This window comes from Papio anubis, chromosome 16, assembly GCF_008728515.1.
Source record: "Papio anubis isolate 15944 chromosome 16, Panubis1.0, whole genome shotgun sequence".
Classification (NCBI taxonomy): Eukaryota; Metazoa; Chordata; class Mammalia; order Primates; family Cercopithecidae; genus Papio; species Papio anubis.
Genome location: NC_044991.1, coordinates 11,469,348 through 11,493,377, shown reverse-complemented (window position 1 = coordinate 11,493,377; position 24,030 = coordinate 11,469,348). Strand labels below are relative to the sequence as shown.

At 57.5% G+C, this 24,030-nt stretch overlaps 1 protein-coding gene across 1 annotated transcript; it reads right to left on the bottom strand.

Moving 5' to 3' along the window:
* Positions 1-667: 667 nt before the first annotated feature.
* Positions 668-23,699, bottom strand: PDGFB (platelet derived growth factor subunit B). Its single transcript, XM_003905560.5, has 7 exons — positions 22,563-23,699; positions 14,598-14,694; positions 12,272-12,361; positions 10,460-10,665; positions 8,923-9,067; positions 4,641-4,791; positions 668-4,260 (listed from the first exon to the last, which is right to left on the bottom strand). The coding sequence occupies exons 1-6, from the start codon at positions 22,623-22,625 to the stop codon at positions 4,667-4,669; spliced, it is 726 nt and encodes a 241-aa protein (XP_003905609.1). The 5' UTR covers positions 22,626-23,699; the 3' UTR covers positions 668-4,260; positions 4,641-4,666.
* Between the last annotated feature and the right edge of the window lie 331 nt (positions 23,700-24,030).

Genomic DNA, 24,030 nt, shown 5'->3' with positions numbered 1-24,030 from the left:
GACACACTCAGAGTCTGCATTTTCCAGCCACACCAGAGTGCGTGTGATGAAGACCAGCCAGGCAGGCTGTGACTTGGAGCCAACATACTTGATTGCTCCATAACAGATTTGTTTGTTCCTTCATTTGACAGGCTTTGAGTGCCTAGTAGGTGCCAGGCACTGTTCTAGGCTCTAAGGACAGAGTAGTGGACAAGGTAACTCCAGGTGGAGTTTCCACGGGGAGTGGAGAAGGGGATGTGGAGAGATGTACACGTGGAGTGAGCCAGATGCTACGGAGATCAACAGAGCAGAGCGAGAAAGCGGGGCTAGGGGCAGGGGCAGGTTGGACAGGATGGGTGTCACTTGCATGGATACCTGAAGGCAGCATAGGGGTGAGTCACAGCTCCTCTGAGATTGGGGAGAAGCAGGGACTTCCCCAGGATCATGCAGTAATAATGTGGCTGGGTCAAGGCTGTCACCCAGGTACATGGACAGGTGTTGGAGTTCTGGGGTTCCTGGGGTGACACTTTAAAATACTGGAAACACACCAGACATGGTGTCAGCAGAGGAGGAGAGGGTGGAGCATGGACCCAGCCACCATCTGCTGCGTGCCCTCCCTAAGCCTGCGTGCTGTCACTGTCCTGTTATCTCCTTCATGCCTCAAAAACAGTCTTATGTGTACTAGGAGTTCACAGATAGTTTACTTTATTAGCAGTAAATGTTTCATATTTTAATATTTTACAAAAGCAGCAGATGCTGTCCAAAGAAAGCTACGGCTCTATGCTCTGGTCGAAGGCTGCAGGCTGGGACCAAGAAGACACCTTGGGGAGATGAGGATCTGAGTGAACAGAGGAGAGTTCCTAAGAGTTCACAAGGTGAAACTGAGTGCCTAAGGCGGGTAGGAGAGAAAAGGACCAAACCAGCAGCCATGTCCTCTCTCTCCCAAAGTAAACAGGGCTATCTATTAGGATTAGGTTCAGTTGCAAGGGACAGAAAACCCAAAACCAGAGTAGCTCAAACAGAAAGAAGTTTCTTTCTTTCTTCCGTGAAAGCTCCTGAACGAGGCAGCCCAGGCATTGGGGACGCTGCCTTCCATCTTGCCCCACAATCCTCAGCATTTGGTTTTCACCTCATGGCTCAATATGGCTGCTTGAGCACCAGACATCACATCTGTATTACAGCCAACAGTGCAGTGGAAAGGCATGAAGAAAAGAATGCTTTGTCTCCAGCAAAGGGATTTCTGGAAGAATGCCATTTTAGCCTGGCAACTTTAAGACCTTGAGAAGACCCACCGGGCCCCTGGAAGGCCCACAGACTCTGCTGGGCTGCTGCATGGGACGGCACCCAGGAAATGGGGAAAGATTCAGACAGCTCTGCCTGGGAAGTGCCCGCAGCGATCCATGGCACAGACCAGCTGTTGGTAGCTGCCAGGATGCTGCACGCGCTGGGCTCTCCAGCTGACCTCTGATGTCCATCTCCTGGTGGAGCTGTCTTTTCCTCCTCCCAGCCAGATCCTTCTCTTGTGCCCTGGAAACTGAGAACACTGGGGATTTAGGGGAGAAGGGAGGGCCCCAGTCAGGATTGGGCAGGCAGGGGTAGGAGCTGCCAGGTAAACAGATCCCTCGGATCTGCACGGCCCACTATCACCATGAGTGGACTCTACTTCCTCAAGGGCTGGGCTAGGAACCCCAGGATGAATTCAAATCAAATGACTATAAAAGCTCCTGGCCGTAACAGGCACATGTCAGAGGTTTAAGAAAGTGAGTGAGTGAAGGAATGAATCAGTCCATTGATCAATCAATTGCTGGGAGCCCAAATGTTATTCAGTCTAACCTCAGCCACATTGTTCCCATTTTCGCTTACACACTTCCAGTGACACGGGGCTCACTACTTCAGGGGGCAAAATGGTTTTAGTTTTAGATTGCCCTTATGAGCACCCAGATCTTTAGTTTCTGGGTCCCTCTTAGCCCCAGTCCACGCTGCAGGTGGGACCTAGACTACATTTAGCCTCTTTTTTATGAGCTGGTACCCAAGTCTTCATAAGCAAGAGAAAGCGCAGAACACAGGAGCTTGGAGCCCACGCACCTTTCCTCATCCTCTCTGGCCGGAGTGAGTCTGTGACTTGCCCAAGGCCACACAGCTGGCTAAGGGCTAAGCCGAGACCAGACCCCAGACCCGGCTTTCCACTGTTTCCTTCTAAATCCCACATCCCCTCTGGGACTTCCTCCAGTGTTCCCCACAGTGGCTGTTCCCTCCCCACAGCCAGCCCACCCCACGATGCGGAGGATCCACTTCCTCTATGGAAACCCTCAGGCTGCAGAAACCCATCTCTCGTCACTGCCAGAGACAGGCACAAGTCCACGTGTCAGGACTGTGTCAGGACCAAGACCGACAGAGTGGCCTGTGTGTCTCTTCCCTCCCACTGGACTGAGGCCTCCCCGAAGCCACGGGCCTGCGTGTATGTGCACGCATGTGTGAGCATGGATGTGTGTGTGTGTGTGCGCACGCCAGTGTGTGCGATCGCGCCTGAGGCTCCCAGAGTGAGAGGAACACGCCGCAAGCTGTCGGCACATCCTGCCAAGGCAGAAAGGTTAATTGTCACACATGATGCCAACAGACAGACCTCCGGCAGATTCATTTGGTTTTGTTTTGTGGTTATTTTTTTTTTACAACTTTAAATACGGAATATAAATAAATTTTACATTTAAAAAATAAAAGGAAAGCCCCCAAAAATATAATCACCGACTTTACAAACTGAAGGAAGCAGGTTTTGGAAGGTGGGAAGGGGGAAAGTGCAGTAGGTGGGAAGGGAGGTGGGAGCTCAGACCCCACCCCTAGGGGGTCTTGGGGATCTCTTCCCTTCTCTCCCCCATTCCCAGCCCACAAGCTGGTTTCCTAGGAGGAGCCACCAGAGGCAGAGCTTAGAAGGATCGAAGATGGGGAAGTGTGCAAGCAGGGAGGGGTGTGGGCAAGAGGGCTGCACCCTCCCTTGGAGACCTTCTCCCGGGTGTCCCACACCCACCTGGAAGGGCAGTTGCTGGAGCAGAGGACTCTGGGAAATGGAGGTCATGTGGACAGCAGTGTTGCCTCCCGGCCCCTACCACAGTCTCCCTCCTGTTTGGCCACTCCAAGCCACAGGCTGCATCAGGGGCATGGCCAGTCCACGAGGAATCTTTGTGTGAATTAGGAAAAGGATCCTTTTCCTCTTTACCTACATCTGCCAGAAATTGTCATAATAAATACACAAATCAGCTTTATCTATGATGTGAACAGTGCTCCCTGCATACAATGTCTTTATGCAGTGCATACCCTGCACAACCTTACATGGCAGTCTTAGCTGGGGTGGAAAATGATGAGCAGGTCCCTCGCTGCCCTGGCCTCTAGTCTTCTGCCCTAGAGAGGAGTGACTGGGATCATCTGGGGCCTTAATAAGGGGTTCAAGAGCCCCTTGGTGGAGCAGACTGAAGGGCCAGGACAAGAGGAAGATGTAGGGTGGAGGTAGAAAGATGAAAGGAACCAGAGGAAGAGGTGAATCAGAGTGGAGTGCAGGGAGGAACAGGTGGCAGGAGGCAGGGGATGCTCAAGTCACCATCTACAGCCACCTCAACCACAAACTCCGTCTCTAACCCACCTGAGAGGGCACCCAGCCACTTGGTGTGCTGGCCACACCCACCTAGAGGAGTCCACGTCTTCAAAACGAAAACGAACAGAAGCCACTGCGTACAGAGGCACCAGGGAGACGAGGTGACTGGTGTTTGGGCACTGTGGGAGGGGTTTTCTCCAGTCTGTGCGCCCGTCTGTGGTCTTAGCCACGGAGTCCGAGGTAGCCTGGCCTGCCTGGAGGTGTCTCCCCTCAGAGCTGGCCAGGGGTCCAGGGACCAGGCAGGCTACGCTGAGAGGTCCTCAGGGCATGTGCAGGGCTCCTCGGGCCAGTCCACAGCGCTCGGGTGTGGCCCAGGCCAGGTGCAGGGGAAGGAGCCCGTTTCCCCCAAACAGTGACTCCGTCAGTCTCTCTCACACTCTTATCCCAAGTTCTTGGAGTCAGGCGAAGAAGACAGCGATGGAGTTCAGTCCTTCTTTTTCTTCTTGAGCTGCTGGGCAAGACGCCGGAGGCCGCTGGGAGGAGACCCGCTGATGGAAGGGTGGACGGACACGTGGAGGGGTGGGGGAAAGCACCATTGGCCGTCCGAATCAGGCATCGAGACAGACGGACGAGGGAAACAATATTATCACTCCAAGGACCCCATGGGGGCAATACAGCAAATACCATATTAAATAACCCTGCAGGACAAGCAGAGAGACAGGGGGGTCAGAGACAACCTAGAGGGTCCATCCCACATTCATATGTCCTCCATGCCAGGGGCAGGGAGCTGGGGACAACTAGCTACCCCTGATTTCCAGCAGTGCTCAGGGCTGGGGCATTGAGGGGCTGGGAAGATTGAGATTTAGACCTCCCATTCTCTTAGGGCGTGCCGGGACACAGCTGGGCTGGGGTCTCCAAAGCCCACCACCCACCCTGCCCCAGCTGATAACTGAGCAGAGAGGACCAAGGCTCAGAGGCTGGATTTTGCATAGAAAAATCCTTTCCCCTGACCCCATCCACAGGCCACGGAGAAGGAAACACAGGGTTCTGGGCCTCAGTTTCCCCGCCCGGCCCTCACCTGCCCACACTCTCCTGCCGATGCCCCTAGGCTCCGAGGGTCTCCTTCAGTGCCGTCTTGTCATGCGTGTGCTTGAATTTCCGGTGCTTGCCCTTGGGGGGCCGGCGGACTCGCACCGTCCGAATGGTCACCCGAGTTTGGGGCGTTTTGGCTGCATAAGAAAAAGAAAGACCTCGTGAGCATGTGGACCACTGGGGTGGTCTCTCCCGACTGACCAAGGCCTGCCGCGGACCTCCTGAGGTCTTCTGGACTCAGGAAAGGGACAAGAGGGGAATCTGGGCCAGGGTCCTGGGTTTGGATCCCAACTCCACTGCTCACCAGCTGTACATGCCTTGGGAACAATGACTGAACCTCTCTGAGCCTCAGCGCCTCCATCTGTGGAATGGGGGTAATAAGACTGCCCACCTCATAGGACTGGTGGGAGGAGTAAATGACAGTACGCTGGCAAAGCTCTTTGCACAGTACCGGACACAGAGCCAGGTAGATTAAATATGGCTTCAAGTTCTTTGTCACTGCCCACAGACCAGTAGAGTTTATTTCCCTGCCCCTTGAATCTCGCCTGGAGTTGGAGCTATTTAACCAACAAGAGGCAGAAGTGGTGCTGTGCCAGTTCCAGGCAGAGGCCTTAAGAAGGCCCGGAAGCTCTCACCTTCATGCTTTGGGGGGCCCTGGGCCGCCACATAACAGGTCTGGCTACCCTGCTGGAGAGGCCACATGGAGAGGCCAGGTAGGGACTGGCTCTCCCCACAGAGCCAGAGGCCCTGGACTACAGGGAGAGGAAAATAGGCCCAGGTGTCCCTGTTGAGCCTCCAGATGACCACAGCCCAGGCTGCCAGCTGACTGCAACCAGTAGACAGGCCAACAGAACCGCCCAACTGAGCCCAGTCAACCCCCAGACCTGGGAGAGATAATAAAAAGCTCCAAGTATGAAGTAGTCAGCACTTGGCAGCTGCTACAACTCACTTTTTTTTCTTATTTTCCTTAGCTTGACCTACTATTGAGGTTTCCCCCCAACCTCTCAGCCTCATCCGGTCACGTGGTAGGGAGGTCACTGGGCTCTGGGCCAGAATCACACTCCCACCATGAAGCTGGGCCTTTGGGTCAGTTGTGCCTGTCACCTACCTGCCCCTTGCCACTCTGAGAAGCAGTAGAGTGGGATGGATGGGCCACAACTCAGGCTGTGGATCTGACTCACCAGGGCTCAAATCTGAGCTTTCCCATGTATTGTGGACATTGGAGCAAGTCACTTAAACACCCTGTGCCTTGATTTCCACATCTTTATTTATTTGTTTTTAAGACAGAGTCTCACTCTGTTGCCCAGGTTGGAGTGCAGTGGCGCAATCTCAGCTCACTGCAACCTCCACCTCCCAGGTTCAAGTGATTCTCCTGCCTCAGCCTCCCGAGTAGCTGGGATTACAGGCCTGTGCCATGACACCCAGTTAATTTTTGTATTTTTAGTAGAGGTGGGGTTTCACCATGTCGGCCAGGCTGGTCTGGAACTCCTGACCTCAAGTAATCCATCTGCCTTCGCCTCCCAGAGTGCTGGGATTACAGGCGTGAGCCACCGTGCCCTGCCGATTTCCACATCTTTAAAGCAGAGAAGACAGCAGCCCTGGCCTCCTAGCGTTAGGAGACAATACATGGAAATGGCCAGAAACTCCCCAGCTAGTGTTTACCATGCACCTGGTGCTGCTCTATGCTCATTTCCCTTCACGGCAGGTGCTGTTACCGGCAGGTGCTATTACCCACACTTTACAGATGAGGAAACTGAAGCAGAGAGACTGGGATTTGAACTCAGGGATCTGCCTCCAGAGTGTACACCTCCAACCACTCAGCACAAACGACAATGTCTGTGAGCCTCAGTCAAGGGGAGCTCTTATACACTTATCTCCCTCCTGGGTTCCCAGGTGGCTGTCTTGGCAGGGACAGCTGTGTCTGCTGAGCTCAAGGCCAGCCTTTTCCTGGGAGCCTTTTGAGCTCTCCCAGCCTGCCGGGATCTGACACCTGACCTCCCACCTTACAGACACCAGCTCCCACGAGGCAGCTGTCCCATCTCTGCAAATGGGCAGATTTTCTGGCAGTTCAGGGACTTGGATGGGCTTCAGATACCCTCAGACAGAAGACACCAGGAGGGCCACTGAAGGGCCCAGGGATTTTCTTCACCAGAGCCTGGGCCATCAGCAGGACACCGGGCTATACCAAGCCCAGGCAAGCACAAGGTCACCACACAGCTCGAGTGACAGCACGCAGATCTGAGCCCAGGAGGTCTGACACTGACCACAGTATCACAAAGAGCCACCAAGCCTTAGCCAGGCCCATGGACAGGTGACAGAAACACCGTCATACTCAACCAAAATACCGGAACTAAAATGATGGGACTTTATGTCATCTACGTTTCACTGGTATAATGCGCCTCCCAAGAAACTGGTTTAGAAAATTATGTGAAACAAATACATGAAGTAACTCATTCTAAACATAAAGAAAGCCAGGCGTGGTAGCTCAATGCCTGTAATCCCAGCACCTTGGGAGGCTGAGGTGGGAGGATCACTTGAACCCAGGAGTTAGAGACCAGCCTGAGCAACAAATCAAGACCCCATCTCTACAAAAATTTAAAATATTAGCTGGACGTGGTGGCACGTGCCTGTAATCCCAGCTACTTGGGAGGCTGAGGAGGGAGGCTCGCTTGAGCTCAGGAAGGAGTTCAAGGCTTCAGTGAGCTATGATCATGCCATTGCACTGCAGCCTAGGTGATGGAGAGAGATCCTGTCTCTTAAAAAAGAAAGAGGCTGGGCGTGGTGGCTCGCACCTGTAATCCCAGCACTTTGGGAGGCCGAGGCAGGTGGATCACTTGAGGTCAGGAGTTCCAGACCAGCCTGGCCAACATGGCGAAATCCCGTTTCTACTAAAAATACAAAAATTAGCCAGGTGTAGTGGCAGGTGCCTGTAATTCCAGCTAATCGGAAGGCTAAGGCAGGAGAACTGCTTGAACCCAGGAGGTAGAGGTTGCGGTGAGCCAAGATTGCACCACTGCACTTCAGCCTGGGCAACAGGGTGAGACTGTCTCAAAAAAAAAAAAAATATATATATATATATATATATATATATATATTTCCCTTAATAGAGAAATCATCCTCCATGTTAACTCAATAATTTATAACACGTCAGTTTGAAGCTGTCATATGATCAGCCTTTCCAGGGCATCCCAGCCACTCAACTCAGCTCTGGGAATAAGACCCAGAGGTCAAGAAACAGCTCTGTCTTCACGGTCTTGTTAATCAGAAATGAGAATGAAAAGATGGTCCTGTCCCTAACAATAGAAAGTTACTGAAAAAGAACTATCACTCACATGATTTTTTTTAACGCTCATCTAATCATATTAATCATTTTTTTTTTTTAAAGGCAGGGTCTTGCTCTGTTGCCCAGGCTGGAGTACAGTGGTGCCGTCACGGCTCACTGTAGCCTCGACATCCCAGCCTCAAGCGATCCTCCCAACTCAGCCTCCTAAGTAGCTGGGACTACAGGTGTGTGCCACTATGCCTGGCTAATTTTTGTATTTTTTGTAGAGACGGGGTTTCACTGCCTCACAATGCTGCCAATGCCGTCTCGTACCCCTGACTGATCACCAGCTAGCTGTTCTGCATATGGAGCTATCTCTCTCCAGTGGCTTCTCCCCACTGGCCCTAGTTCCCCTGCTCAAGGGTACGAGAAATTAGCTTTATTTCTCATCCCCAGGACAAGCTGCCCAGTGTCTGAAGTTGATGGGCATGGAGCTTTCTCTCATCCAGGCCCAGATTCCTTCCACCATCCCATCCCCACATCCAACAAAGCAGGGGGCTGTGGTAGCAAGACTGGAAATGGGGCTACTCTGGATGGGGTGGTCAGGGCAGACGTCTAGGAGGAGGTGACTTCTGAGCTGAGACTCTAATGAAGAGAAGGAGCTAGGCTTGTGGAGAGCTGGGAGAAGTGTCCTCCAGCCACAGCAGTGTGTGCTAAAGCCCTGAGGCAGAAACTCATTTGGTTACTGAAAGAGGCCTGCCTGGCGGGGCTGGCACAGGTGAAGGGTACTGGTTGGCAGAGACCAGAGGGCCAGCCAGGGGCTAATCCTCATGTAGGGCTCTCAGGCAAGGGAGGAATCTGGCTTGTTCTCAGCAAGATGGAAAGAAAGCCTCCCATGAATTGAACCGGGGGCGGGCCTGATCCCATCTCCATTTTTAAGACCGGCCCCTGCTCCCAGCTGCTGCAGGGGAAGGGGGCTGAGGGCTGAACCTGGAAAGGTGGTTACCTCGCTGCTCCTGGGAACCCCCCGGGCTTCGGGTCACAGGCCGTGCAGCCGCCACTGTCTCACACTTGCATGCCAGGTGGTCCTCCAGCGTCACCGTGGCCTTCTTAAAGATTGGCTTCTTCCGCACAATCTCGATCTTTCTCACCTGGAGGACAGAGCCACAAAATGCCTCTGTAGAGGCCACACAGCCAGGAGCCCGGGAAGCCCGAACAGCCTGCGCTTCCCACCCCAGTGTCCCCTGCAGCAATCTTTCCTCGAAAGCCCGGAGAGTAGGCTGTGGGGCAAACGCTTTGGCCCAAACAATAGCAGGACCTTGACCTCTGCCCTTCTCGTAGCTTTTCCATCAAAACAAGCCCTCCTGACCTGGGGCCCCCCTCAGTGCCCCCAGAGAGGGAGAGCCAGAAAGGCATTTCCGGGTTGAGCTAGGGCCTGCGGTACACTCATTCCCGGAGCGCCAGCCAAGGTCAGGGCTGCGCCAGAGGCGGGAGATGGTTGTCTGGAAGGAAGTGGGGGGAGGCTTCATCTAGGAGGGAGGTGGGAACGGGGAGCTCAGATGTCAGGTGTCCATCCATAGAGCTGGAAGCATTGAGGACAGGAGATACCACGAGAGTGGGCAGTGGGGTGGAGTGACATTCGTAGTCTCAGGCGCGGGGCCCAAGCCAGGGAGGGAAGGTGGGCAGGAGGAGAGGCCACGGGCTGGTGGCAGGAGAAGGAAGTGCGGCTAAGCAGGCAGAGCATCAGGCAAGGGCCGGTGCTGAGCTAGGGAAGTGCGCACTGCCCAGCCTGTGGGCGAGGCTGGCCTGGAGCGTGCAGGAATCTTTCCACAAGAAGCAGAAGCAGCGGCTTCTCTGATTCTGCCCTCACCAGGGTGAGACCAGGGTGCTCCCTGAGATAGCCTCTACTCTAGAATTTTCCCTGAGTCCAGTGTATGTATCCCCCGCCCCCCCAAAGAAAGCCAGGGTCAGCGTTCCACTGTTGTAGGGCGACCTGTCCCAGCTCTGCGGTGTCTATCACCTGGTGGGCCTCTCTGCACCCTCCTTATTAAAGACACAGCTTGTCAAAGAGAGACAAGCAGGTGTCAAAGATGCAGGGGCACCCACCGAGCCTTTCTCAAGAGAGCCCTGAATAGGGAGAGCTTTGGGGGAACCTGAGCAGCTGCCCAGAACACTCTGAATGTCAGGCAAATATTTGCGGATATGTCTCTTCAAGGGACGTTCTGCGATTTTGTCCTCGTAAAGGAGGTGACATCCCTATTTCAAGTTGGCTCCACACCTCGCCCAGCCTGGGGTGTCTGTCTGTGGCTTTTGGCTACAGTGGCCTGGGCCACCTTAGAGGATTTATGGTCGGCCTTAGTCCACCTGCCCAGGAAGAGCTTCCCAAGAGTGGGCCCCCGTAGACAGAGCCAAGGGACAAATCAGGAATGTCCTTCAACATACCACTCTGCCCAGTCAAGGAAGCCTGGTCAGGTATGAGCCTCAGAAGGGTGGCCTCCACCCACCACAGGGACCAGCCTCGGGGGCCTGCGGAGCCTACGCACCTGGACGGGCCGCAGCTGCACCTGGGTGGGGCGGCACTGCACGTTGCGGTTGTTGCAGCAGCCAGAGCAGCGCTGCACCTCCACGCAGGGCGGCCACACCAGGAAGTTGGCATTGGTGCGGTCTATGAGGCGCCGGGAGATCTCGAACACCTCGGTGCGAGTCTTGCACTCGGCGATCATGGCTGGCTCAGCAACGGTCAGGGAACCTGGGAGGAGAGGGAACCTGGGTCAGGAGCGTGGGCCTGCCCAGAGTCCCCCTGCCTGGCAGGGGAGCTCAGCCAGTGCCCCTGGGACTGCTCTTTCTCATATCTTTCAACCCCAGGGTTCAGGTTTCAAGTCCTGACTGTTATTAGCGACAGGACTTGGGCAGGTGGCTGAGCCGCTTTAAGCCCCCATTTCTCCATCTGCAAAATGGGACAATGAGATCTATACCCAAGAACCACTGTAGGTTTCAAGTGAGAAAATTCAGAGTGTGGGGCATGTTGTAAATGCTTAGTAAATGTCCGCTTCCCTCTGCTGGCACGTAATTATTTTATTCTTCTTTATGATTTTACACATTTATGGGCTTGTGGTCATTATGCGGGTACCATATTATCTTGAAACCATGCATGCACTGCTGTCTTACGGTGTCATGGCTTCTTTTATCACCACTGCTTTCAAAGCCTCAGCTTCCTCCTCTATGAAGTGGGATAAGAACAGCACCTCCCTCCCATGTGGATCTAAGGTATAAAGTGAGTAAGCCTGGCCTACAGCAAGCACTGAGGCTACCAGCCGCTATCCACACACAGAGGACAGGCGGCTCTGAGAGCTGAATATCCCGCCCACATTCATAGATTGGGGGGGGTGGAACTCAGGCCACGTGACTTTTTTCTTTTTTTTTTTTGTGAGACAGAGTCTTGCTCTGTTGCCAGGCTGGAGTGCAGTGGCGCAGTCTTGGCTCACTGCAACCTCCATCTCCCGGGTTCAAGCAATTCTCCTGCTTCAGCCTCCCAAGTAGCAGGAACTATAGGCACACGCCACCACGCCCAGCTAATTTTTGTATTTTTAGTAGAGATGGGGTTTCACCATGTTGGTCAGGATGGTCTCGATCTCTTGAACTCGTGATCCGCCCGCCTTGGCCTCCCAAAGTGCTGGGATTACAGGCATAAGGCAACGTGCCCAGCCCAGGCCACCTGACTCTTATCCATAGGTTCCCCCAGCCTCTAACTGCAGTGTTTTGGGGACTCCAGGTGTCAAAGAGGAGGAGGGGTTTGAGCGGACATTTGCCTCACCTGGGAGGGTTTCTCTGGGACCTAATGATCTACAGTCTCCTTTAGGTCTCCGCAAGGGAGCAGGAGGCAGTTCCAGGCTTTGCTCAAGTTCTACCAGCCTAGGCTGCTGCCCTTCGCTACAGGTGAGTCCCATAGCCCATCAGAGACCACGCTGGGCTCAAGTGACGGGAGCAGGTTGGGATCTCAGCCCTACTGCTTCCTAGCGGTGTGACCTCGCCTACTTTTTTACCCTCTCTGGGCCCCAGTTTCCAATTCTGTGAAATGGGGTTAATAATATCTACCTCCAGGATTGAAATAAGGAACGAATGAGCTTTGCAGCACTATATTTAGAAAACAGATAGTGTGGGGGCGAAGGGGTGTGATGACTCAACACAGGCATTTAAGGATGGTTTTACTCTCTCAGTTCACTCAGTCCTGAATGTGGGGGGAAAGGGAGTTGTAAGAGGACCCTCAGAGCCCTCCGACTGGCTGCCCGCCCCCATTCTCTTTCCCTGGCCCCCATCCTAATTTGAAGGACCCCTGTTGCGTGCCTCAGTCTTACCCAAGCTCCTTCTTCCACGAGCCAGGCTCTCCAGCTCGCCTCCAGAGTGGGAGCGGGTCATGTTCAGGTCCAACTCGGCCCCATCTTCCTCTGCAGGAGAAGGCGCAGTCAGACACAAGGCGGCCCGACCTCGGGCAGGGGCTCCCTCCGCCGGGGTCTTTGGGCAGGCAGGAGGTTTGCCTCCCCCGACTCCAGAGAACAGTCCCTCCTTCCCGCCCCCATAGATGCACAGGTCCTGGCCCTGAGCACGGACCCTCCAAGCAGCCCCCAGGACAGCCACAGGCTCAGGACCCTGATTGCATCCCTGGCTCTTTAGCCACATTTTTGGCCAGAACCCATGTCAGTGGAGTTAAAAATAACCCTTCCCCTTTGCTACTGTAAATGAACCCTCCTCGGCCTCCAGGGCGGGGCTAGGACCTGGGGCACTGAAGGCCAGTTTCCAGTGCCCCTCCACCCAGCGTTCCCATAGGAAGTGCTGAATGGAGAAATTCCCAGAAGCCCCAGGGGGACCGCATGCCCTGAACACAGCCCCTCTGGAGCCCTGGACAATGGCGGTGCTGGGCAGGCGGGAGCAAGGGAGGGAGGGAGAGGGATGGGGGTGGGAGCTGAAGACAGAGAAGAGGAGAAGAGGGGTGGGAGTTGGGCCTGCTGGTGGTGGGGAGTCCCTGCCACACACCCTTCTAGGGCCTGGTCTCTCTAGCTCCGGGCCCCTCACACGTATCTGCATCTGTCTCCCTCCCCGTCTCTAACCTGTTGCCCCACCTCTGTCCCCAGCCGTCTGTTGATTCTTCTGGTAACAAATGACAGCTCCCTTTTCCGGGCTGGGCACCATCTCAGTCCCATCAGCACTCCTTGGAGACATGGGTCCTTTCCAGAGCCCATGGCCAGAGGTTGGCTGCTGGGAAGTGAGGGCTGAGGGAGGCCTCTGAGCTGGATGTTAAAGTGTGGACAGACCCTTCTGTCTATTTCATGGGTGACGAGCCACAAATAAACTAACAGGCATTGGGAACACGCTCCTGCCACCTCCACACAGCACCCCATGGCTCCAGTTCTGCCCCGACCCACTGGCCCCATCGAAGACAAAGGCGCCTGCCGCCTGTCCGTCCCGGGTACTGCAGGGAGTCTGATGACTAGTCCGCTTCCGTCCAGCCTGACAGCCCCTACGTCAACGAGCCTATCTGTCCCTCTGGCTCCTTTCCTTTCTCCCTGCCATCTCTGGAATGTCCCTGGTGGGGAGGAGATGGGGAAAAGATGCGCTTTGTGGAAAGGTTAAGTTGATTAGGAAAAAATAGCCACATGGTTGCCTTGAAACAGGCCTGCTATTGAAAGCCTCATCTCCAAGATCCCGACCCCCACCAGGGGTGTGGAGGGGCCGTCTGAGGGTGGGGGCATAAAGGCTTGGAAATAAATGGTAGAAAGGCTAAATTTGGAAGTTGCCCCATTGTGTGTGGCCAGGGACGGCCAGTCGGGCATAGGGTGGGGGTTGTGGGAGACGTCGGGTGGGGGCCCTGGCGAACAATAGGTGGGCCCAGCTGGGTCCCCCTCCTGCCTGCCTCACCGCCCCCCAGCACAGGCAGGATTGAAAGGGCCTGGGAATGCTTTTGAGAGGGAGCCAGGGGCCCAACGGGGAGAGGAAACAAAGGCAGGAAATGCTGTTCCCCCGTAGATAGCGTCTGGGCAAGGATTACAAAGTGACAAAGAGACAGAACCCCAGAGGGAAGGGGACCTGGGGGTGCAGGGGGGCCGCTGACCAGGGCTCCAGGGAACAGGCCAGAGGTTAGAATAGAATGGAATTTGCTCTGAAGACAGCGTTTATAAATACATTGTCAATCCAGCCCGCCAGCCCTGCCACGTGTGTGCCACCGAGCACGTGCCCATTTGCTGAGTGAGCTCTGGGGCACGGGCAGGGCTGCCTGCTGGTCGAGGCCAGGTGTCCCCAGGGGACCTCACAGACCGGGCCCCTAGCCAGAGGGGCGGGGAGATGACTCCTCCAGTGCCATCCTCCCTGGCTGGGCCCACACCTGGAGACATACTCGGCAGATGACCTGGGCACCTTCTCCCCGCCCTCCCTCCTCCCGGCACCCCACCCTCGGCACCAAGCCGGAGCCACACGTGGGTGCTTCTCCTGCCACACCCCAAGTCCCAGGTACCAACCCGCCTGCTGACTCGGCCCTGCCCTGGATGGGTGTGGCTGGGCTCTCTCTGGGCTGCCATGGGCCTCCAGTTGCCCAGACGTCAAGGAAGAGGGATGCCTCCTGTCCTGCCCCTCCCAGCTCCCTTAGAGTCTCCTCGGACGGCCGGAGCGCGGGGCGAGGATTCCATTTACCTCCGGGGTCTCCGTGCAGCAGGCGCTGGAGATCATCGAAGGAGCGGATCGAGTGGTCACTCAGCATCTCATAGAGCTCCTCGGGAATGGGGTCCCCCTGCCGGGCAGACACCAAAAGGGCTGAGTGAGCTGGGAGTGGGGGCTTTCCAGCACGGCTATCTCCCCCACCACATGCTTTCTCGCTTTCTCCTGCAGAAAGCTCTGAGGTCACAGGGAGATGGAAAGGCAGGATCCAGGCCTGATGATCAGGAGCACAAAGGCCTCGGGGCCTGTAAAAGATGGTTGCAGGGTTTGGCTGAGAACTAGGGTCTTTCCTTCAATATATCGGGGCCTGCCGAAGCCTCTGAGACCAAGCGCACTCCCTGCACCCTCAACCCCCAACAGGAAGCCCAGCTTGCTTTGAGTTGGACCTGCCTGTCTATGTCTGTCTCCCCCACCAAACTACAAGTTCCGGGAAGACACCAAATCTGATTTCTCTCTGAGTCTCGCTGCACATGTTGAAGACAGCTGAAGACAGCCAGCATTTCCCATGGCCAATCTAACCCCCATTTTACAGAGGGGAAAACAAAGGCTCGAAGACAGGCTCAATTATTGGCAAAAGCTGCATTCGAACCCATGCCTTTGGGATGACAGAGCCTGTACTCCCAGGCTCCTGGGTCCAAGAGGTACTTAATAAATGCATGCAGCGTCTGATGGTCTCAGGAGGCCCCAGGTCCTAGTGGTATCTGTGAAGTCTCTCACTCGAAAGAGGCAAAAAGGGAATCCTCAGATACGGCCGGGAAACCTGAAAGCTTACCCGTGCCCTGTGCCCAACCAAACCCTATTTTTAGAGCCCCTTTGGCCTGTTGCCAAACACACTCGAAACTTGATAAGCACTTCAACAGGCCTCATTCGGAGCCGGGCTTCCTCCAGGGAAACCGCAGGTCCCACAATGACACAAGAGCAGCCCCGTAGGAAGGTCACAGCCACGTCCCCCACCGTTCCAGGAGACCCAAGGGGCTGATGCCAGAGATCCCAAGAAAGAGGCGAGGGCAGATAGGAGACTGAGAATCGCAATCCAGACCACCAGCCACTGAGAAGCAAAGAAAATTGCTAAGATGTCGCTGCATGTTCAAAGGCTGGGACCGGACTTCCAGGCGTGCAAACACACAGGTGCAGGCACAGGCACTCGGGCTGCATGGTCTGGACAGACAGCTCTGGAGAGGGCGCCAATAGGCTTGGCATACTACTATAGAACCTTGGGTTAAACCACTCTCTGCCTCAGTTTCCCTGGATCAAGAAGGGAGGACTTCCGGCCCTTCTTGGTTCACTCCACACTCCTGGAGCCGAAGGTCGGGGGGCTCGGAGGGGCTCGGTGCAGGCTACCTTCACAAAAGGGATGCTGCTTTCTCACTGCCTGATGGCAGAGGGGGAGTGAAGGAAAGGAGAAGAGGTCGTCTCAGCCCTGTGGCCAGCCTCAAAGGGCCCTCCCCAAAAACTCTGTTTCCTCCAGCTTATCATGAAGTCTAGGAACACCTCCAGGGGTTCAGCCATGACCAACTCTGGCCACCCACATGATCCAGGAGCTAGAAGACTTAGGGTGGGGGGTGGGGGTGACCACTTTTAAAGCTACATCATTCCCTGAAACCCCTGAGTCTCCATGTCTTTGTTTGAACATGGAGTGGCAACCCCGCCCAATGCCTAAGGGCTGCTGGGCAACTCTAGGAAAAAAAGGTTGCAGGGCTTGGCTGAGAACTACGGTCTTTCCTTCAATTTCCGGGCAGCCAGTGGCTGCACATGCGAGACAGAGGAGGGTATGGGCCCCGCTGTCCCTCACTTTCAGCCCCCATATCCTCCGGGCTCTGCCTTCTCCCGCCCTCAAGCAAGTTCATTCCTTCCACCTCAGAAAAGAGACCACGCCTCTGGTGCTCTCCAAATGTTGACAAAGTATCCAACCCACAGAACAGAGGGCTTGGTCTCCAGTGAACACCAGCGAGAGCCGCTTCCCCTGAGAGTTCTGTCAAACCCAGAACTGGCAGGCCAGAGAGCCGGATCCCACGCCTATGGACCAACTGCCGTGTGACCTCGGCTGGTCACTGCCCCTATGGCCCTGGCTCTCATCTGTGACTCGAGGAGCTTGAAAAACATTCAATTCAGTTCTAATTCAGCCAGGAGGTGTTAGAAGGGGCAGAGAAAACGCCAAAGCCGGGTGCCCAGCCAGGCCTCCCTGGATCACTGGCAGAAGGAAAACAAGAAGTGTTTGTGGGGTAAAGATTCAATTCACCTCCCAGGGGAGGGGCCCAAAGGCCTAGTAGCAAATGGCACTTAGTGCTTGTGCCAAGCTCTCCCTGCCCACTGGAGAGCCGGCTGCAGCTGCCAGCCACAGCAGAGGAGGCGGACCCCTGAACAGACCCAGGCACATGACACATAGGAGATGACATCTTTACAGAAACAAACAGACCCTCCAAGGCTGAGTGCGAAAGAGCCCAGGATAGGGTCTGAGGAGGAGGGAGAGGCACACAGTAGGTCCTCAGTAAATACTGGTCAAATGCATGAAGGAATCTACCCTTCTCCAGGTTCTGTCCAGTATGATTCGCCCACCTCCTCTACCAGGAGAGCCACCTGGCATATTCTTCCCCGACCCTAGGCAAAGGAGCTCCTAGAGTCCCTTTTAATCTGAGCGGGGAGGCCATCCCTGCAGATGCTTCTGGTAATGTGGCCACTAGATGCCCAGAACTCCCATAAGCCCCTGGATTTGGTAATAATACCACAACTAACATCTATGAATGCCAGCTACAAGCCACACGCTGAGAAAAACACCGTATAATCTACCAATCCTAAGAGGCTGGCAGTACTTGTATCCCCATCCTCCAGATGAGAACAATGAGGCTTAGAAAAAATTAAACAAGCAGCAACAGGTCCAGACAAGCAGCAAGTGGCAGAGCTGGGTCGTTCCCAGGCTCCAGAATGCCCACCCGTTCCAGCCCACCATGGGGCGTCTCAGCCTCTCTCTCCTGTGCTCTGAGGCCACTGGCCCTCAGCATCACATAAGGTTGGTGTTGGCTCTTTACTCTGCAGCATGTCCCACGTCAGAGGCTCTCAACCAGAGCCGACTGGGCCCCCACGGGACAGTGGCAATGTACGAAGGCACTGCTGGTGGCCACAACTTGGGGTGTGCACTGCATCTAAGTGGGTGGAGGCCGGAATGCCGCTCACCAACCTTCAGGGCACAGGACAGCCTTCCCAAATGTCAGGAGGGCAGAGGCTAAGAAACCCTGTAGCAGAGGAAAGAGCAAGGGCTCCAGATGCCAGCGCAACCTGGATTCTTGGAATCTTGTCACCATCTAAAACCTCGGCTTCTTCATCTTTTAAATGGGGCTAATAATACCTCGCCCGGGGTTACTGGGAGGCATAATTGCACAGAGCAGAGCTGCCAGCAGATAATGGGTGCTTAATGAGTTGTCATTGTCATCATCATTAATTCTTTCCGGATGGCTCCTCTGTGGGCAGCAGCAAGTAACACACGTGCTCAGGGCCAGCAGCACAGGACATTTTTGAGGATGACAAGGAGTGGGTGGAGAGCTGCCCGCCAATGAAAGAGTGCGTGACTTTGCATTATCCCCTGTGCTGGGCCACAGGAAATGGTACCCTACCTCCACACTGGCAGAGCCTGGGGCCGTGTGGGCTGGCAGGGCCCTTCCGGGGCTGGGGGTGGGTGAGGGTGGGGGGACACTCAGCATGTGCTCAGCTCCAGGATGCAATGCTCTGAGGATGACGAGCATGAGCACAGGTTCGGAGTCACAGGCTCTTCTTGGTATGGGAAGGTGAGCTGTCTGGAGCCTGGTTTTCCTGGGCACAGGTTCTGCAGGCCTCCAGGTAGGCAGCTCACTTCAGAGATGGGAAAGGAGGCCTGGCACCCTGAAGACGCTGCCCCAGATCTCAGGCCCGGGGTTTCTGGCAGAGTGAGGGCGTGGCAAGGAGGGAACTGGGGCAAAGCCAGCCATGGGAGCCAAGGTAAACAGCCTCCTCCGACCCCGCCCCCAGCGCCAGCTGCAGCAGGTAGGAAGGGCACGAGCGAGCGTGAGGCCAGGTGAGTGATCTGCTCCCAGCCAGGCTGGCAGATCAAAGGGGCTTGAACCCCACCCTCCTCGTGGGCCCAGCACACACACACAGATACACACTCCCCGGACTGCCTGCCGTTCCCACCGAGGGACACACAGGTCCAAGCAACCAGGGGCGTTGTCTGTGGCTGGCAGAGGAAGAAGCTGATGAGGCCTCCCAGAGCCTGCCTGCCTGAGAGTCGCAGGCCTTATTTAGATCGAATGCCAAAGCCAACCAACCCCTTTGAAGAAGCCCTCTCCGGGCAAACCACAGAAGCCATTAGAACCAGTGTTTCCCACCTAGCATTCCCCTTCCTTATTGCTCCTGGGACCCTCCCACTCAGCCTCTGCTCCTTCACGTGGGCCCAGCACCCTGGCCTCCCCACCTCTTGCAGAAGCAGAGGAAAATTAAAGCAGGAAGAGAGGAACCAGTCCAGCCATTTATAATACACAGAACCTTTGCAGTCTGATTTTCTTTCTGTTTCTTCTCTGTCCTGTCTAATCCTGGTAGCCCAAGTCCCAAGATAGAGGAGAGACAGACAGGCTTCTCCCTCAAGATGGGGGGCCTTGAAAGACTGATGCATACCGGAGGGCTGAAAAGGAGGGCTGCCCTCGGAGCAGAGCGAACCGAGGAGTCAGTGGGGCCATGGAGCAACTAGGGGGCCAGGTCCTGTCCTCCATACCAACCCAACACTCACTGTTCTTTGCACAAATAGTTACCGATTGTCCACAGGGCTCTGGGCACTGTTCTAACGGTGGGGACCAGGAGGAAAGCTCTCTAATGGGGTTGACACTCCAGTGGAGAAAGCAGGTAATAAACAATGAAATAAACCAGAACATAGGAAGAGTTGTCACAGAAGAGGCTCCTCAATGCGGGGAGGGGAAGACAAGACGTGGAGAGGTACTTATGAGGCCCGTGTAAACATTCACCATTCCTGCTCAATCAGTGTCTCTCTCTCTCTCTGACAGACAGACACACACACACACACTCTCTCTCTCTTCCTGGCTCTTGCGCCAGATCCTTCAAATTCTGTGTGACCTGCCCTTGCACACCTCCAGGGTTCTGGGATTCCAGCAGTTGGTCCCCTGCTCCCTAGGGTCATTAGCAAACCCAGAGGAAGCTAGACGGCAAAGCGCTGTGGGGCCCTTCACTCTTTCCCGGAAGATGGGTGCTGAGGCCAGATGCGTCACGTGACAGTGGGACTCGCCCTCCTGGAAGCCAGCTCAGCTGGTGGAGATGGCACCTCAGAGGCCTCGGCAGGCCCTCCGCCCAGCCCTGCCTCAGGACTGCCTGCCCTCTGCTGAAAGCTTAGTCCAAGCACGACCAGGACGTGGCCAACTCCAAGGCCACCTCCACCAGCAGGCCTGCCCTGACTCTCCCAGTACTGGCCATTACAGCCCCTTCCTGGACTGACCCCCCACCGGGGTCCCATCCCCATGCAGGTCCCCTGCCCCAGGGCCAGCCTCAGGCTCACTCAGGCTTAGCAGCAAAGTGCTTCATAAACTGCAAAGTGCCACATACATCGCGCCTGTGGCCATGTGTTCAAGAATGCTGTGACTAAAGTGAGGAGAAAGGCAGTTTCTGTGCCACAGCCTCCACCCCAGATACACGAGCCCGTGGAGCTGTGGGAAAGGAGGAGGAGGTGCTGGACGAAGCTGGAAATGGTAAGGGGAGGCTGGGGGAACATCCAGCTGTCAGCCTCTCCGGGGCACGCTGGGATCAGCCAAGAGAATGCAACAGCCAGGGGTGGGAGCCCCCTCCGCGGCTGCACACACCAGGTCCCTCCAGTCTTGCAGGTTCAAATGAAGGCTTATGGGGAGGCGAAATCGGTCTGGACACCTCAGTGCCCCTCAGAGTCACATCACCACCATTTTCCACCACGCGGAGGTGGTTGAAAAAAAGTAGTCACAGATGGGTAAGGTTTGAGGGGCGTCAGGCTGACCTGACAAGGCAAAAAAAAAAGTGGGTGCTGTGGAGCTGATGGGAGGTTCTCCCTCCCTCACAGGACGCCAGGAAGGAAATGGGGCCGTTACAGAGGTGGTGAGGTGCCAGGGCCCACGGAGAGCCCACCTGTTGCGCGGGGGCGAGCATCAGGCGCTGGGTGCACGGGGGCCCGTGCGTGCCTGTGTACGTGCGTGGGTGTGCGCGCACGTGTGCTCAGGCCGCGCGTGCAGGGGCCGTGCGTGCGTTTGTGTGCGGTGCGCGCGCGTGTGTCCCGCGTGTGCACAGGCGAGGCGGCGGCGGGCGCGCGACCCGGCCGCGGTAGTGCGTGCCCGTCGCTCTGCGCGCCCGCCCGCCGGAGCGCAGCATCGCCTCCGGCCAGGAGTGTGCATGCGTGGGGTGAGTGAGCGAGTCGGGGGCCCGGGCGGGGTGGGCTGCGGAGAGCAGCCACGGGGCGCCGCCGTTCCCAGGACGCCCTGGCACCGGGCCCAGCCCCCAGGTCCCAAGGCGAGGCGAGGCGGCAGCTGGGGCCGGCCGGCCACCCCCTCCCCAACAGCTGGCCGCGGCCCGGGGGGCTGCGGGAGAGGCGGGGAGGGGGCGTCGGGAGGGGCCTGCAGGCGGCCAGGCCGAGCCCCGCGTCCTCCCTCCCGGGTGCGGACCGCGGGGGGCGGCCGCGGAAGGGCGGGGCCCCTGGGCGGGCGGCCTGCGGCCCTCGAGGAGTCCCGAGAACAAAAGGAGACGGCGACGGCTCCTCCGTGGTCAAAACAACCTGCGCTGGCGGCGGCCCAAGGCCAGGCCGCGGCCTCCGAGCCCTCCGCCTTAACCCCTTCGCCACCGCTGCCTCCTTCCTGCGCCTGGCTGGAGGCCGCAGGGGCCGACCCTCCCCGGGAGCCGGCAAGGTGCGGGCGAGGTGCGGACTCCCGGCCGCAGCCGGGCGGAGGTGGGACGGGACCCAGGCACGCTGCCCTCTCCTCCTCTCCACCGCGCGCGTCCTCCCGCCCCGCCCCCTTTCCCACCTGGATTCCGGGTAGACTTGCCAACTCACGGCTACGTGAGGCTGAGAGGGATGGGGACGGCTCCGACCCCAGCGCTCCCGCAGATGTTTTTATACCCCATCTCCCGTGCAGCTAGGCTTTTGCAGGCGGCGCGCTCCGCACCCTGCATGCGGGGGAGAGAGGTGCTTCCTCTCGCAGGGCGCGGGCACAGGTACGGCAAGGCCTCAGGCACACACCACCCAGGGGGCTGGATTCCTTCAGAGCCCCCAGTCCTCCCCCTACCCGAGTGCCCGAAACCTACCTGCGTCCCTATCTCTCTCTCTCTCTCTCTCTCTCTCTCTGAGCCCTGTTACTCCCACCCCAACCCCCGCGCCCGAGACACAAGCTGCTTCCAGACAGTGCTCTGGGGCCGGGCATGCCCTGCGCATGACGGAGGGCGTCCACCCGGACCCCGACCGGGAGCCAGGGTGGGACCCGAGTCCCGCCAAAGGTCGGCGTGGATGGCACCGGTGCTCAAGCTTGCACCTCCTGGGCACGCCGATGGCAGGACAGAGCCTAAGCCGAGACTGGCGCCGAAGTGGGCTCGGGAGGACGCGCTGCCTTCTGCACCCTGGGCGCCACCCCATCCCCTCTCCCCCGGCTGGGAAGGGGCTTGTTCTCGGGTTCCCAAAGGGTGGGGGACAGGGCCACACACACCCTCCCCCGACACGGAACGGCTTAGGGAGCCAGGTTCGCCGGCCGGTTGGAAAGAAAGCCACCGCTGTTGCCTTGCCTTAGAGCCTGTCACCCCCGGACCTCTCTCCCAGCCCGAGGAGGTCACCCAGCGCCCGGCGTCAGGCTTGCGGGCTGCAGGGATCCAAAGTTCACTGCAGGGAGAGGAGGGGGCGGTCAGAAGGTGGGGGCGAAGGTAATGAATGAAGAACCAGCCCCAGCCGCCGTGGCAACTCACCTCGGCGCTGACCAGACGCAGGTAGCAGCAGAGAGACAGGAAGAGCGCCCAGCAGCGATTCATGCCGACTCCGGGCCCGGCCCCGCGGGGCCCCAGACGCGTAGACCGAGCGCGCCGCCCCCGCGGCCAGGGTGGGGGGCTGGGGAGGGGGGTGGGCTCGGCTCGGGTCCGCGGCGATCAGGCGCTCAGGCCTCTGCAGCCGCGGCTCACCCGCATGGCCCCCGGGCGCCGCCGCTCCCGGCCCCGGCTCCGTCGCTGGGGGGCAGGGGAGGACCTGGGCGCAGGACCTGGGTCCGAGGCCGCTACCTGGGCGGATCCCGAGCCCGAGTGAGCATCCACGGCCGGGGGGCTGCGTCGCGAACCAGCCGAGGCGTCTAGCCGTGTGGGGGCGCCCAGGGGACTCCAACCTCCAAGAGGAAAAGGAACACGGCAGTCGATGGTTCGTCTTCACTCGCCGGCTAAAGGCGTTTTCCTCTGCCCGCCGGCTTAGCTTTTTTGCAACATTTTCTGGAAAGGCCCCAAAAATCGGAAAGCGCAGAGCTGGGCACCTCAAGGCCCAAGTCTCCCCCAAAAAACTTTTTCCAAAGTTGGCTTTGCAACGGCAGCTCGAGCACCCGGGCAGGGAGAGGTGCAAACTCCCGCCCGGGCCGGGTGGGGGGGCGGGAGCGTGTGCGCCCTGGCGCGGGGCCCGGGCGGCGGGCACGGCTGCTCCGCGCGCGCGGCGTGCCCGCTGCGCGCTCGGCCGGGCCCGGCCGACAGGTGGACGCGGCGCGAGTCCGTCGGTCCGTCTGCCCGCCCGCTCGCGGCTCTGGGCGTCCTCTGCGGGCTGCGAGCTGCAAGCTGCGGCTGCTCCGGTTTTCTCTTTGCAGCGAGGCTGGAGGGTGGGCTTTTTTTTTTTTCCTTTTTGCGCGTGTATGTATGTGTGTGCGCGCAAAGTATCTCTATCTGGGGAATGAAAAATGGGCGCTGGCGGCCGGAGGGGAGCCCTAGGGAGGCAGCGGGGGAGGCTGCGGGCGCGCGGGGAGGCAGGCGGGCCGCTCCCGGCTACAGGAGGAGAAGTTGCCACCCTTTCAGCTGTTCCGGCCTTTATAAAGGAGAAGGGAGAGTGCGAGAGGTGGGTGGAGACAGCCTTTCCTCTTCTGGCCCGGAGTCAGCGCCAGGAGGGGGGGAGCGGGAGCTGGGGGAGGGCTTGGGGCCAGGGCGGGGCGCTTAGGGGGTCTCTGAGAGCCGAGCAACCCCTCAGTCCATGAATCTGGCCCCGGGGAAAGAAGAACTAGGGGCGAGCCACCGTCCCGCCCCTCAGCACAGTGACCATGGACAGGTTAGGAGCCCACGTGGTCTAGGGGGATGTCTCCAGAGCCAAGGCCAGGAGTCCAAGCTCCCCTCCAGGACCAGACATTTCCACCCTGGCACAGGCATGGCGGGGAGGGACTGAGGCTCTGCAGCCTGAGAGTCTGAATTCAGATCC

What these genes read in the sequence shown, in the direction of transcription:
- PDGFB (XM_003905560.5), bottom strand. Translation starts at nt 22,625, where the DNA reads ATGAATCGCTGCTGGGCGCTCTTCCTGTCTCTCTGCTGCTACCTGCGT. An exon ending in TGCGTCTGGTCAGCGCCGAG is followed by an intron (nt 14,695 to 22,562) that starts GTGAGTTGCCAC and finishes TCTGCCCGGCAG; the next exon opens with GGGGACCCCATTCCCGAGGA. An exon ending in GCTGCACGGAGACCCCGGAG is followed by an intron (nt 12,362 to 14,597) that starts GTAAATGGAATC and finishes CTTCTCCTGCAG; the next exon opens with AGGAAGATGGGGCCGAGTTG.